Source organism: Eucyclogobius newberryi, unplaced genomic scaffold (genome assembly GCF_026437365.1).
Source record: "Eucyclogobius newberryi isolate DKJ021-1_F unplaced genomic scaffold, fEucNew1.0.hap1 SCAF_241, whole genome shotgun sequence".
In the NCBI taxonomy this organism is placed as follows: domain Eukaryota; kingdom Metazoa; phylum Chordata; class Actinopteri; order Gobiiformes; family Gobiidae; genus Eucyclogobius; species Eucyclogobius newberryi.
Window position 1 is genome coordinate 3,824 of NW_027315881.1, and position 16,177 is coordinate 20,000.

Sequence of the window (16,177 nt, forward strand, 5' to 3'; positions counted from 1 at the left end):
TTACGGCAACGCCGTCCGCCCAAACAAATGTCGGCCATATTGGTTCAAAAATGACTAAGCATGACTCGGGAGTTTTTCCAAACGTGGTTCTTTTACAAACTCCTCTGAAATGGTGTGAGAATGGTGCTGAGGAGTGGGACATCAAGTTATTCAAATGACTTTGACCCTGTCACGGAATTTTAGAAATTTCCCAAATTTTCAATTTGCTGCCGTTTGCGCAGATAAAGTCCGAATTGCGTCAAATTAGAATCAGTTGTTAAACTCTTTGCCCTAAACCTACTTGAAGTAAAATGAATTAATTTGGCGCCACAGCGCCCCCTACAGATTTTATATAGAGGTTAAATGTTTAGTTTTGCGAAATTTGACACAAAATTCATTTTGGCATCCCAAACAAAAAAGTCAATGAGACCCATGTCATAATTGTTATATCGTTGCCGTAGCGATGACAGAAACCTCCCATGTTATTCCAATGGGAAAATCGCCAGAACATGTTTACACTTTAGACTTTCACAAACTCTTAGACATATTAACCAGAGTGAGACTCATCTTCAGGAGCATCAAAAGTGATCCACATTTTGATTCAAAGAATCACGGACTCTTGCCAAGAATTGTAAATAAAATGTCTTTTTGATGGTAAAACAAAGGGGAGAAGATGTGACAGCGTCACAGATTCAGCAGTAGATGTAATAAAAGGACAATTGGGGCGACGGTGTGGTGAGGGCCGATCATTGCCGCTTGCGGCTATATTTACTATTATTATTATTATTTATTAATTACAAAATGAGTTCAGTCAGATAATCTCACTTGGCCTGACTCTTTCAGGTTTCAAGTGTCTGTCTGTGTTGCCGTAGTGACCAGTGTCTGTGTTGCCGTAGTGACCAGTGTCTGTGTTCCTCAGGAGAAGCTGAGCCCCGCCCTCACTGAGCTGACTCTGGAGGATCTGCTGCCCTCTACAGATTACTCTGTGACACTGTACGCTCTGTACGAGGACGAGCCCAGCGAGCCGCTGACCGCCATCGCTGCCACATGTGTGTGAATATACAAATATATACTTCCCCGTGTGTACATATACACATATATACTGCCCTGTGTGTACATATACACATATATACTGCCCTGTGTGTACATATACACATATATACTGCCCTGTGTGTACATATACACATATATACTGCCCTGTGTGTACATATACACATATATACTGCCCTGTGTGTACATATACACATATATACTGCCCTGTGTGTACATATACACATATATACTGCCCTGTGTGTACATATACACATATATACTGCCCTGTGTGTACATATACACATATATACTGCCCTGTGTGTACATATACACATATATACTGCCCTGTGTGTACATATACACATATATACTGCCCTGTGTGTACATATACACATATATACTTCCCCGTTTAAGAGTTTGAATTTATTGAATATGTGACACATTAATCTCCATCTTTCTCCCATTGGTCGACAGACATAAATACTTTGATATAAATACATGAAGATCAGTGCTTTACAATACTTTAAATGAATACACAACATCAGGTCCCGCTCACCTCACAGTCCCTCACCTCTCTTTTCTCCCCCACAGTCCCTCACCTCTCTTCTCTCCCCCACAGTCCCTCACCTCTCTTCTCTCCCTCACAGTCCCTCACCTCTCTTCTCTCCCTCACAGTCCCTCACCTCTCTTCTCTCTCCCCCACAGTCCCTCACCTCTCTTCTCTCCCTCACAGTCCCTCACCTCTCTTCTCTCCCCCACAGTCCCTCACCTCTCTTCTCTCCCTCACAGTCCCTCTCTTCTCTCTCCCTCACAGTCCCTCACCTCTCTTCTCTCCCCCACAGTCCCTCACCTCTCTTCTCTCTCCCCCACAGTCCCTCACCTCTCTTCACTCTCCCCCACAGTCCCGTTGCCTCCCCCGCAGTCCCTCTCCTTCCCCCTGGTCTCTCACAGTCGGGTGAGGGTCAGCTGGAGTCCAGGGGCGGTGCAGGTTCCTGGACATCGCATCACTCTGAGCACAAACCATGGCAGCGACGTCCGACAGGTGAGAACCTTTACAGTCCCTGGCACCAGCAGGAGGCCGGCCCATGTTTAGTCCTGACTCTGGCCCTTGTCTTAATCCAAAGTGGCCCCTGAGTGGTTCTGGCCCCTGAGAGGTTCTGGCTCCCAAAGCGTCTGGCTCCATGTGGACTTTAGCTCAGGGGGAGGAGCTTCTCAGCACAGCCAGATGATTGGACGAGAGAGAACAGACTCAAGAGGCAAAAAGCAGAAACACAAAAGAATCTTGTGTCTCCAACTCTGACTTGACCTCGAGCTAAAGCGCCGTGTTTCCCCTGATGCTAACGACTATGTGGAGCCTTAGCAACACAAAGCTAGCAAAGCAAGTTAGCAACACAAAGCTAGCAAAGCAAGTTAGCAACACAAAGCTAGCAAAGCGCGTTAGCAACACAAAGCTAGCAAAGCGCGTTAGCAACACAAAGCTAGCAAAGCACGTTAGCAACACAAAGCTAGCAAAGCGTGTTAGCAAAATATGACTATTATTACTATATTACTTGTTGACTGTGTTTGTTTGTTTGTTTGTTTGTTTGTTTGTTTGTTTGTTGTTCCAGGTGGAGGTGGAGGGTCTAAACTCGGTCCTGGTGCAGAACTTGTCGTCTCTCTCTAAATATCAGGTGTCGGTGCATTCGATGTTTCCTCAGGGAGAATCTGTGGCTGCCACGGGCAACGTCACCACACGTAAGACAAGAACTGTGAAGGTTCTGTGTTCTCCTCAGTGAAGGTTCCTCTGTGAAGGTTCTGTGTTCTCCTCAGTGAAGGTTCCTCTGTGAAGGTTCTGTGTTCTCCTCAGTGAAGGTTCCTCTGTGAAGGTTCTGTGTTCTCCTCAGTGAAGGTTCTGTGTTCTCCTCAGTGAAGGTTCCTCTGTGAAGGTTCTGTGTTCTCCTCAGTGAAGGTTCCTCTGTGAAGGTTCTGTGTTCTCCTCAGTGAAGGTTCTGTGTTCTCCTCAGTAAAGGTTCCTCTGTGAAGGTTCTGTGTTCTCCTCAGTGAAGGTTCTGTGTTCTCCTCAGTGAAGGTTCCTCTATTAAGGTTCTGTGTTCTCCTCAGTGAAGGTTCCTCTATTAAGGTTCTGTGTTCTCCTCAGTGAAGCTTCTGTGTTCTTCTCAGTGAAGGTTTTGTGTTCTGTGTTCTCCTCAGTGAAGGTTCCTCTGTGAAGGATCTGTGTTCTCCTCAGTGAAGGTTCTGTGTTTTCCTCAGTGAAGGTTCTTCTGTGAAGGTTCTGTGTTCGCCTCAGTGAAGGTTCTGTGTTCTCCTCAGTAAAGGTTCCTCTGTGAAGGTTCTGTGTTCTCCTCAGTGAAGGTTCTGTGTTCTCCTCAGTGAAGGTTCCTCTGTGAAGGATCTGTGTTCTCCTCAGTGAAGGTTCTGCGTTTTCCTCAGTGAAGGTTCCTCTGTGAAGGTTCTGTGTTCTCCTCAGTAAAGGTTCCTCTGTGAAGGTTCTGTGTTCTCCTCAGTGAAGGTTCTGTGTTCTCCTCAGTGAAGGTTCTGTGTTCTGTGTTCTCCTCAGTGAAGGTTCTGTGTTCTCCTCAGTGAAGGTTCCTCAGTGAAGATTCCTCTGTGAAGGTTCTGTGTTCTCCTCAGTGAAGGTTCTGTGTTCTCCTCTGTGAAGGTTCTGTGTTCTCCTCAGTGAAGGTTCCTCTGTGAAGGTTCTGTGTTCTCCTCAGTGAAGGTTCTGTGTTCTGTGTTCTCCTCAGTGAAGGTTCTGTGTTCTCCTCAGTGAAGGTTCCTCAGTGAAGATTCCTCTGTGAAGGTTCTGTGTTCTCCTCAGTGAAGGTTCTGTGTTCTCCTCTGTGAAGGTTCTGTGTTCTCCTCAGTGAAGGTTCCTCTGTGAAGGTTCTGTGTTCTGTGTTCTCCTCTGTGAAGGTTCTGTGTTTTCCTCTGTGAAGGTTCTGTGTTCTCCTCAGTGAAGGTTCCTCTGTGAAGGTTCTGTGTTCTGTGTTCTCCTCAGTGAAGGTTCCTCCTCCCTCAGACCTAAGAGTCACAAACTTCTCGGGGAGCGATCTGACCGTTCGATGGGACGCAGCGGCGGACGATGTGGTTTCTTACCTCATCAAGTGGATCTCTCTGAGCGGAGGAGAACTCAAGGAGGTGGGGCTAAAGCTGAAGGAGGTGGAGCTAAAGCTGAAGGAGGTGGGGCTAAAGCTGAAGGAGGTGGGGCTAAAGCTGAAGGAGGTGGGGCTAAAGCTGAAGGAGGTGGGGCTAAAGCTGAAGGAGGTGGGGCTAAAGCTGAAGGAGGTGGAGCTAAAGCTGAAGGAGGGCGGGCTAAAGCTGAAGGAGGTGGAGCTAAAGCTGAAGGAGGTGGGGCTAAAGCTGAAGGAGGTGGGGCTAAAGCTGAAGGAGGTGGGGTTAAAGCTGAAGGAGGTGGGGCTAAAGCTGAAGGAGGGCGGGCTAAAGCTGAAGGAGGTGGAGCTAAAGCTGAAGGAGGTGGGGCTAAAGCTGTAGGAGGTGGAGCTAAAGCTGAAGGAGGTGGAGCTAAAGCTGAAGGAGGGCGGGCTAAAGCTGAAGGAGGTGGAGCTAAAGCTGAAGGAGGTGGAGCTAAAGCTGAAGGAGGTGGGGCTAAAGCTGAAGGAGGTGGGGCTAAAGCTGAAGGAGGTGGGGCTAAAGCTGAAGGAGGTGGGGCTAAAGCTGAAGGAGGTGGAGCTAAAGCTGAAGGAGGTGGGGCTAAAGCTGAAGGAGGTGGAGCTAAAGCTGAAGGAGGGCGGGCTAAAGCTGAAGGAGGTGGGGCTAAAGCTGAAGGAGGTGGGGTTAAAGCTGAAGGAGGTGGGGCTAAAGCTGAAGGAGGGCGGGCTAAAGCTGAAGGAGGTGGAGCTAAAGCTGAAGGAGGTGGGGCTAAAGCTGTAGGAGGTGGAGCTAAAGCTGAAGGAGGTGGAGCTAAAGCTGAAGGAGGGCGGGCTAAAGCTGAAGGAGGTGGAGCTAAAGCTGAAGGAGGTGGAGCTAAAGCTGAAGGAGGTGGGGCTAAAGCTGAAGGAGGTGGAGCTAAAGCTGAAGGAGGTGGGGCTAAAGCTGAAGGAGGTGGGGCTAAAGCTGAAGGAGGTGGGGCTAAAGCTGTAGGAGGTGGAGCTAAAGCTGAAGGAGGGCGGGCTAAAGCTGAAGGAGGTGGAGCTAAAGCTGAAGGAGGTGGGGCTAAAGCTGAAGGAGGTGGAGCTAAAGCTGAAGGAGGGCGGGCTAAAGCTGAAGGAGGTGGAGCTAAAGCTGAAGGAGGTGGAGCTAAAGCTGTAGGAGGTGGGGCTAAAGCTGAAGGAGGTGGAGCTAAAGCTGAAGGAGGGCGGGCTAAAGCTGAAGGAGGTGGAGCTAAAGCTGAAGGAGGTGGAGCTAAAGCTGAAGGAGGTGGGGCTAAAGCTGAAGGAGGTGGGGCTAAAGCTGTAGGAGGTGGAGCTAAAGCTGAAGGAGGTGGGGCTAAAGCTGAAGGAGGGCGGGCTAAAGCTGAAGGAGGTGGAGCTAAAGCTGAAGGAGGTGGAGCTAAAGCTGTAGGAGGTGGAGCTAAAGCTGAAGGAGGTGGGGCTAAAGCTGAAGGAGGTGGGGCTAAAGCTGAAGGAGGTGGGGCTAAAGCTGAAGGAGGGCGGGCTAAAGCTGAAGGAGGTGGAGCTAAAGCTGAAGGAGGTGGGGCTAAAGCTGAAGGAGGTGGAGCTAAAGCTGAAGGAGGTGGAGGTAACGCTGAAGGAGGTGGGGCTAAAGCTGAAGGAGGTGGGGCTAAAGCTGTAGGAGGTGGAGCTTAAGCTGAAGGAGGTGGAGCTAAAGCTGAAGGAGGTGGAGCTAAAGCTGAAGGAGGTGGGGCTAAAGCTGAAGGAGGTGGAGCTAAAGCTGAAGGAGGTGGGGCTAAAGCTGAAGGAGGTGGGGCTAAAGCTGAAGGAGGTGGGGTTAAAGCTGAAGGAGGTGGGGCTAAAGCTGAAGGAGGGCGGGCTAAAGCTGAAGGAGGTGGAGCTAAAGCTGAAGGAGGTGGGGCTAAAGCTGTAGGAGGTGGAGCTAAAGCTGAAGGAGGTGGAGCTAAAGCTGAAGGAGGGCGGGCTAAAGCTGAAGGAGGTGGAGCTAAAGCTGAAGGAGGTGGAGCTAAAGCTGAAGGAGGTGGGGCTAAAGCTGAAGGAGGTGGGGCTAAAGCTGAAGGAGGTGGGGCTAAAGCTGAAGGAGGTGGGGCTAAAGCTGAAGGAGGTGGAGCTAAAGCTGAAGGAGGTGGGGCTAAAGCTGAAGGAGGTGGAGCTAAAGCTGAAGGAGGGCGGGCTAAAGCTGAAGGAGGTGGGGCTAAAGCTGAAGGAGGTGGGGTTAAAGCTGAAGGAGGTGGGGCTAAAGCTGAAGGAGGGCGGGCTAAAGCTGAAGGAGGTGGAGCTAAAGCTGAAGGAGGTGGGGCTAAAGCTGTAGGAGGTGGAGCTAAAGCTGAAGGAGGTGGAGCTAAAGCTGAAGGAGGTGGGGCTAAAGCTGAAGGAGGTGGAGCTAAAGCTGAAGGAGGGCGGGCTAAAGCTGAAGGAGGTGGAGCTAAAGCTGAAGGAGGTGGAGCTAAAGCTGTAGGAGGTGGGGCTAAAGCTGAAGGAGGTGGAGCTAAAGCTGAAGGAGGGCGGGCTAAAGCTGAAGGAGGTGGAGCTAAAGCTGAAGGAGGTGGAGCTAAAGCTGAAGGAGGTGGGGCTAAAGCTGAAGGAGGTGGGGCTAAAGCTGTAGGAGGTGGAGCTAAAGCTGAAGGAGGTGGGGCTAAAGCTGAAGGAGGGCGGGCTAAAGCTGAAGGAGGTGGAGCTAAAGCTGAAGGAGGTGGAGCTAAAGCTGTAGGAGGTGGAGCTAAAGCTGAAGGAGGTGGGGCTAAAGCTGAAGGAGGTGGGGCTAAAGCTGAAGGAGGTGGGGCTAAAGCTGAAGGAGGGCGGGCTAAAGCTGAAGGAGGGCGGGCTAAAGCTGAAGGAGGTGGAGCTAAAGCTGAAGGAGGTGGGGCTAAAGCTGAAGGAGGTGGAGCTAAAGCTGAAGGAGGTGGAGGTAACGCTGAAGGAGGTGGGGCTAAAGCTGAAGGAGGTGGGGCTAAAGCTGTAGGAGGTGGAGCTTAAGCTGAAGGAGGGCGGGCTAAAGCTGAAGGAGGTGGAGCTAAAGCTGAAGGAGGTGGAGCTAAAGCTGAAGGAGGTGGAGCTAAAGCTGAAGGAGGTGGGGCTAAAGCTGAAGGAGGTGGAGCTAAAGCTGAAGGAGGTGGGGCTAAAGCTGAAGGAGGGCGGGCTAAAGCTGAAGGAGGTGGAGCTAAAGCTGAAGGAGGGCGGGCTAAAGCTGAAGGAGGTGGGGCTAAAGCTGAAGGAGGTGGAGCTAAAGCTGAAGGAGGTGGAGCTAAAGCTGAAGGAGGTGGAGCTAAAGCTGAAGGAGGTGGGGCTAAAGCTGAAGGAGGTGGAGCTAAAGCTGAAGGAGGGCGGGCTAAAGCTGAAGGAGGTGGGCTAAAGCTGAAGGAGGTGGGGCTAAAGCTGAAGGAGGTGGAGCTAAAGCTGAAGGAGGGCGGGCTAAAGCTGAAGGAGGTGGAGCTAAAGCTGAAGGAGGTGGGTCTAAAGCTGTAGGAGGTGGAGCTAAAGCTGAAGGAGGTGGGGCTAAAGCTGAAGGAGGGCGGGCTAAAGCGATTGGGGCTAAAGCTAAAGAGGGTGGGGCTAAAGAGGGTGGGGCTAAAGAGGGTGGGGCTAAAGAGGGTGGGGCTCCTGCTCTTCACAGATATTTAGTGTCTCCAGATTCTCACAAACATCATTAAGTCTTTATAATTATCCACCAGTGACACAAACACACTGGAAACACACATACTGGACACACACACTGGACACACACACACTGGACACACACACTGGACACACACACACTGGACACACACACTGGACACACACACTGGACACACACACACTGGACACACACACTGGACACACACACTGGACACACACACACACTGGACACACACACTGGACACACACACTGGACACACACACACTGGACACACACACTGGACACACACACACTGGACACACACACTGGACACACACACTGGACACACACACACTGGACACACACACTGGACACACACACTGGACACACACATACACTGGACACACACACTGGACACACACACTGGACACACACACACACGCACTGGACACACACACACTGGACACACACACTGGACACACACACTGGACACACACACACACACACGCACTGGACACACACACTGGACACACACACACTGGACACACACACTGGACACACACACTGGACACACACACACTGGACACACACACTGGACACACACACTGGACACACACATACACTGGACACACACACTGGACACACACACTGGACACACACACACACACACACACTGGACACACACATACACTGGACACACACACTGGACACACACACTGGACACACACACACACACACACAGACACTGGACACACACACTGGACACACACACTGGACACACACACACTGGACACACACACTGGACACACACACACTGGACACACACACTGGACACACACACTGGACACACACACACACACACACACACTGGACACACACACACACACACACACACACACTGGACACATACATACACTGGACACACACACTGGACACACACACTGGACACACACACACACACACACACTGGACACACACACACACACACACACTGGACACACACATACACTGGACACACACACTGGACACACACACTGGACACACACACTGGACACACACACTGGACACACACACACACTGGACACACACACTGGACACACACACACTGGACACACACACTGGATACACACACTGGACACACACACACACACTGGACACACACATACACTGGACACACACACTGGACACACACACTGGACACACACACTGGACACACACATACACTGGACACACACACTGGACACACACACTGGACACACACACTAGACACACACATACACTGGACACACACACTGGACACACACACTGGACACACACACACACACACACACACTGGACACACACACTGGACACACACACTGGACACACACACACTGGACACACACACTGGACACACACACACTGGACACACACACTGGACACACACACTGGACACACACACTGGACACACACACACACACACACTGGACACACACACTGGACACACACACACACACACACACACTGGACACACACACTGGACACACACACACACACACACACACGCACTGGACACACACACTGGACACACACACACTGGACACACACACTGGACACACACACTGGACACACACACACTGGACACACACACTGGACACACACACTGGACACACACATACACTGGACACACACACTGGACACACACACTGGACACACACACACACACACACACACTGGACACACACATACACTGGACACACACACTGGACACACACACTGGACACACACACTGGACACACTGGACACACACACACACACACACTGGACACATACATACACTGGACACACACACTGGACACACACACTGGACACACACACTGGACACACACACACACACACACACACTGGACACACACACACACTGGACACACACACTGGACACACACACACACACACACACACACTGGACACACACACTGGACACACACACACTGGACACACACACTGGACACACACACTGGACACACACACACTGGACACACACACACACACACACACTGGACACATATATACACTGGACACACACACTGGACACACACACTGGACACACACACACTGGACACACACATACACTGGACACACACACTGGACACACACACTGGACACACACACTGGACACACATACTGGACACACACACACACTGGACACACACACTGGACACACACACACTGGACACACACACTGGACACACACACACTGGACACACACACTGGACACACACTGGACACACACACACACTGGACACATACACTGGACACACACACACTGGACACACACACTGGACACACACACACTGGACACACACACTGGACACACACACTGGACACACACACACACACACACACACTGGACACACACATACACTGGACAAACACACTGGACACACACACTGGACACACACACTGGACACACACACTGGACACACACACACACACACACACACTGGACACACACATACACTGGACAAACACACTGGACACACACACTGGACACACACACTGGACACACACACTGGACAAACACACACACACACACACACACACACTGGACATACACACTGGACACACACACTGGACACACACACACACACACTGGACACACACACACACACACATACACTGGACACACACACTGGACACACACACACTGGACACACACACTGGACACACACACTACACACACACACACACACACATACACACACACACTGGACACACACACACTGGACACACACACTGGACACACACACTGGACAAACACACTGGACACACACACTGGACACACACACTGGACACACACACACGCACACACACACACACTGGACACACACACACTGGACACACACACTGGACACACACACACACACACACACACACACACACTGGACACACACACTGGACACACACACACACACACACACACATGAGACACACATGAGACACACATGAGACACACACACACACACACACACACACACTGGACTTACACACACACTGGACACACAAACACACATTGAATACTCACTGTGTGTGCGTGTGTGTGTTTGTCCAGTGTGTGTGTCCAGTGTGTGTGCCCAGTGTGTGTGTGTGTTGTGTGTGTGTCCAGTGTGTCCGTGTGTGTGTGTATGTGTGTGTGTCTCATGTGTGTGTGTGTGTGTGTGTGTGTGTGTCTCGTGTGTGTGTGTGTGTGTGTGTGTCTCATGTGGATGTGTGTCTCATGTGTGTGTGTGTGTGTGTGTCTGTGTGTGTGTCTCATGTGTGTCTCATGTGTGTCTCATGTGTGTGTGTGTCTCATGTGTGTCTCATGTGTGTGTGTGTGTGTGTGTGTGTGTGTGTGTGTGTATATGTCTCGTGTGTGTGTGTCTCATGTGTGTCTCATGTGTGTCTCATGTCTGTCTCATGTCTGTCTCATGTGTGTCTCGTGTGTGTCTCATGTGTGTCTCATGTGTGTGTCTCATGTGTGTCTCATGTGTGTCTCATGTGTGTCTCATGTGTGTGTGTGTGTCTCATGTGTGTCCCATGTGTGTGTGTGTGTGTGTGTGTGTGTGTGTGTCTCATGTGTGTCTCATGTGTGTCTCATGTGTGTGTCTCATGTGTGTCTCATGTGTGTGTCTCGTGTGTGTCTCATGTGTGTCTCATGTGTATGTGTCTCATGTGTGTCTCATGTGTGTGTGTGTCTCATGTGTGTGTGTGTCTCATGTGTGTCTCATGTGTGTGTGTGTCTCATGTGTGTCTCATGTGTGTCTCATGTGTGTGTGTGTGTGTGTGTGTGTGTGTGTATGTGTCATGTGTGTCTCATGTGTGTCTCGTGTTTGTGTGTGTCTCATGTGTGTCTTATGTGTGTGTGTGTCTCATGTGTGTCTCATGTGTGTCTCATGTGTGTGTGTGTGTGTGTGTGTGTGTGTATGTGTCATGTGTGTCTCATGTGTGTCTCGTGTGTGTGTGTGTGTGTGTGTGTGTGTGTCTCATGTGTGTCTCATGTGTGTGTGTGTCTCATGTGTGTCCCATGTGTTAGTTTGTCTCTTGTGTGTCTCATGTGTGTGTGTGTGTGTGTCTCATGTGTGTCTCATGTGTGTATCTCGTGTGTGTCTCATGTGTGTCTCATGTGTGTCTCATGTGTGTCTCATGTGTGTGTGTGTGTCTCATTTGTGTCTCATGTGTGTCTCATGTGTGTCTCATGTGTGTGTCTCATGTGTGTCTCATGTGTGTCTCATGTGTGTCTCATGTGTGTGTGTCTCATGTGTGTGTGTCTCATGTGTGTCTCATGTGTGTGTCTCATGTGTGTCTCATGTGTGTGTGTGTATGTGTGTGTGTGTCTCATGTGTGTCTCATTTGTGTGTGTCTCATGTTTGTGTCTCATGTGTGTGTGTGTCTCATGTGTGTCTCATGTGTGTGTGTGTGTGTGTGTGTGTGTGTGTGTGTGTGTGTCTCATGTGTCTCATGTGTGTGTGTGTGTGTGTCTCATGTGTGTCTCATGTGTGTCTCATGTTTGTCTCATGTGTGTCTCATGTGTGTGTATGTCTCATGTGTGTCTCATGTGTTAGTTTGTCTCTTGTGTGTCTCATGTGTGTGTGTGTGTGTGTGTCTCATGTGTGTCTCATGTGTGTGTGTGTGTGTGTGTGTGTGTGTGTCTCATGTGTGTCTCATGTGTGTCTCATGTGTGTCTCGTGTGTGTCTCGTGTGTGTCTCATGTGTGTCTCATGTGTATGTGTCTCATGTGTGTGTGTGTCTCATGTGTGTCTCATGTGTGTGTGTGTCTCTCATGTGTGTCTCATGTGTGTCTCATTTGTGTGTGTGTGTGTGTGTGTGTGTCTCATAGGTGTCTCATGTGTGTCTCATGTGTGTGTGTGTCTCATGTGTGTCTCATGTGTGTCTCATGTGTGTGTGTGTGTGTGTGTGTGTGTGTGTGTCTCATGTGTGTCTCATGTGTGTGTCTCATGTGTGTCTCGTGTGTGTCTCGTGTGTGTCTCATGTGTGTCTCATGTGTATGTGTCTCATGTGTGTGTGTGTCTCATGTGTGTCTCATGTGTGTGTGTGTCTCTCATGTGTGTCTCATGTGTGTCTCATTTGTGTGTGTGTGTGTGTGTGTGTGTCTCATAGGTGTCTCATGTGTGTCTCATGTGTGTCTCATGTGTGTCTCATGTGTGTCTCATGTGTGTGTGTGTCTCATGTGTGTCTCATGTGTTAGTTTGTCTCTTGTGTGTCTCATGTGTGTGTGTGTGTGTGTCTCATGTGTGTCTCATGCGTGTCTCATGTGTGTCTCATGTGTGTCTCATGTGTGTGTCTCATGTGTGTGTCTCGTGTGTGTCTCATGTGTGTCTCATGTGTGTGTGTGTGTCTCATGTGTGTCTCATGTTTGTCTCATATGTGTCTCATGTGTGTCTCATGTGTGTCTCATGTGTGTGTCTCATGTGTCTCTCATGTGTGTCTCATGTGTGTCTCATGTGTGTGTCTCATGTGTGTCTCATGTGTGTCTCATGTGTGTGTGTCTCATGTTTGTGTCTCATGTGTGTCTCATGTGTGTGTGTGTCTCATGTGTGTCTCATGTGTGTGTGTCTCATGTGTGTCTCATGTGTTAGTTTGTCTCTTGTGTGTCTCATGTGTGTGTGTGTCTCAGGTGTGTCTCATGTGTGTCTCATGTCTGTCTCATGTGTGTCTCATGTGTGTCTCATGTGTGTGTCTCATGTGTGTCTCATGTGTGTCTCATGTGTGTCTCATGTGTGTCTCATGTTTGTCTCATGTGTGTGTCTCATGTGTGTCTCATGTGTGTCTCATGTTTGTCTCATGTGTGTGTCTCATGTCTGTCTCATGTGTGTCTCATGTGTGTCTCATGTGTGTGTCTCATGTGTGTCTCATGTGTGTGTCTCATGTGTGTCTCATGTGTGTCTCATGTGTGTCTCATGTTTGTCTCATGTGTGTGTCTCATGTGTGTCTCATGTGTGTCTCATGTGTGTGTGTGTGTGTGTGTGTGTGTCTGTGTGTGTGTGTGTGTCTCATGTGTGTCTCATGTGTGTGTGTCTCATGTGTGTCTCATGTGTGTGTGTCTCATGTGTGTCTCATGTGTGTGTGTCTCATGTGTGTCTCATGTGTGTGTGTGTGTGTGTGTCTCATGTGTGTCTCATGTGTGTGTGTGTCTCATGTGTGTCTCATGTGTGTCTCATGTGTGTCTCATGTGTGTGTGTGTGTGTGTGTGTGTCTCATGTGTGTCTCATGTGTGTGTGTGTGTGTGTGTGTGTGTTTCATGTGTGTCTCATGTGTGTGTGTGTGTGTGTGTGTCTCATGTGTGTGTCTCATGTGTGTCTCATGTGTGTGTCTCATGTGTGTGTGTGTGTGTGTGTGTGTGTGTGTGTCTCATGTGTGTCTCATGTGTGTCTCATGTGTGTGTGTGTGTGTGTGTGTGTGTGTGTCTCATGTGTGTCTCATGTGTGTCTCATGTGTGTGTCTCATGTGTGTCTCATGTGTGTGTGTGTGTGTGTGTGTGTCTCATGTGTGTCTCATGTGTGTGTCTCAAGTTTGTCTCGTGTGTGTCTCATGTGTGTCTCATGTGTGTGTGTGTCTCATGTGTGTCTCATGTGTGTGTGTGTCTCATGTGTGTCTCATGTGTGTGTGTGTCTCATGTGTGTCTCATGTGTGTCTCATGTTTGTGTGTGTGTGTGTGTGTGTGTGTTTGTGTGTGTGTGTGTGTCTCATGTGTGTCTCATGTGTGTCTCATGTGTGTGTCTCATGTGTGTCTCATGTGTGTGTGTGTCTCATGTGTGTCTCATGTGTTAGTTTGTCTCATGTGTGTCTCATGTGTGTGTGTGTGTGTGTGTGTGTGTGTCTCATGTGTGTCTCATGTGTGTCTCATGTGTTAGTTTGTCTCTTGTGTGTCTCATGTGTGTGTGTGTGTGTGTCTCATGTGTGTCTCATGTGTGTCTCATGTCTGTCTCATGTGTGTCTCATGTGTGTCTCATGTGTGTGTCTCGTGTGTGTCTCATGTGTGTCTCATGTGTGTCTCATGTGTGTGTGTCTCATGTGTGTCTCATTTGTGTGTCTCATGTGTGTCTCATGTGTGTCTCATGTGTGTCTCATGTTTGTCTCATGTGTGTGTCTCATGTGTGTCTCATGTGTGTCTCATGTGTGTGTGTGTGTGTGTGTGTGTGTCTCATGTGTGTGTCTCATGTGTGTCTCATGTGTGTCTCATGTGTGTGTCTCATGTGTGTCTCATGTGTGTCTCATGTGTGTGTCTCATGTGTGTCTCATGTGTGTGTCTCATGTGTGTCTCATGTGTGTCTCATGTGTGTGTCTCATGTGTGTCTCATGTTCGTGTGTCTCATGTGTGTGTGTGTGTGTGTGTGTCTCATGTTCGTGTGTCTCATGTGTGTGTGTGTGTGTGTGTGTCTCGTGTGTCTCATGTGTGTCTCATGTGTGTCTCATGTGTGTGTGTGTGTGTGTGTCTCGTGTGTCTCATGTGTGTCTCATGTGTGTGTGTGTGTGTGTCTCATGTGTGTCTCATGTGTGTCTCATGTGTGTGTCTCATGTGTGTCTCATGTGTGTCTCATGTGTGTGTCTCATGTGTGTCTCATGTGTGTGTCTCGTGTGTGTCTCATGTGTGTCTCATGTGTGTGTGTGTCTCATGTGTGTCTCATGTGTGTGTGTGTCTCATGTGTGTCTCATGTGTGTGTGTGTCTCATGTGTGTCTCATGTGTGTCTCATGTTTGTGTGTGTGTGTGTGTGTGTGTGTCTCATGTGTGTGTGTGTCTCATGTGTGTCTCATGTGTGTGTGTGTCTCATGTGTGTCTCATGTGTGTCTCATGTGTGTGTCTCATGTGTGTCTCATGTGTGTGTTTGTCTCATGTGTGTCTCATGTGTGTGTGTGTTTGTGTCTCATGTGTGTCTCATGTGTGTCTCATGTGTTAGTTTGTCTCTTGTGTGTCTCATGTGTGTGTGTGTGTGTGTGTCTCATGTGTGTCTCATGTGTGTCTCATGTCTGTCTCATGTGTGTCTCATGTGTGTGTCTCGTGTGTGTCTCGTGTGTGTCTCGTGTGTGTCTCATGTGTGTCTCATGTGTGTCTCATGTGTATGTGTCTCATGTGTGTCTCATGTGTGTCTCTCATGTGTGTCTCATGTGTGTCTTATGTGTGTGTGTGTGTGTGTGTGTGTGTGTGTCTCATAGGTGTCTCATGTGTGTCTCATGTGTGTCTCATGTGTGTGTGTGTCTCATGTGTGTCTCATGTGTGTGTGTGTCTCATGTGTGTCTCATGTGTTAGTTTGTCTCTTGTGTGTCTCATGTGTGTGTGTGTGTGTCTCATGTGTGTCTCATGTGTGTCTCATGTGTGTCTCATGTGTGTGTGTCTCATGTGTGTGTCTCGTGTGTGTCTCATGTGTGTCTCATGTGTGTCTCATGTGTGTGTGTGTGTGTCTCATGTGTGTCTCATGTGTGTCTCATATGTGTCTCATG

The 16,177-nt window shown here is 49.4% G+C and overlaps 1 protein-coding gene across 1 annotated transcript in view; it reads left to right on the forward strand.

Moving 5' to 3' along the window:
* Positions 1-898: 898 nt before the first annotated feature.
* LOC140372516 (collagen alpha-1(XIV) chain) overlaps positions 899-16,177 on the forward strand; it is a gene marked incomplete at its 5' end in the record, with an annotated part of 75,196 nt that continues 59,917 nt past the window's right edge. The window contains 4 exons of the mRNA XM_072459638.1: positions 899-1,028; positions 1,914-2,053; positions 2,619-2,745; positions 4,010-4,149. Of these exons, the coding sequence (XP_072315739.1) occupies positions 899-1,028; positions 1,914-2,053; positions 2,619-2,745; positions 4,010-4,149 (537 nt within the window). The remainder of the gene's footprint in view (positions 1,029-1,913; positions 2,054-2,618; positions 2,746-4,009; positions 4,150-16,177) is intronic.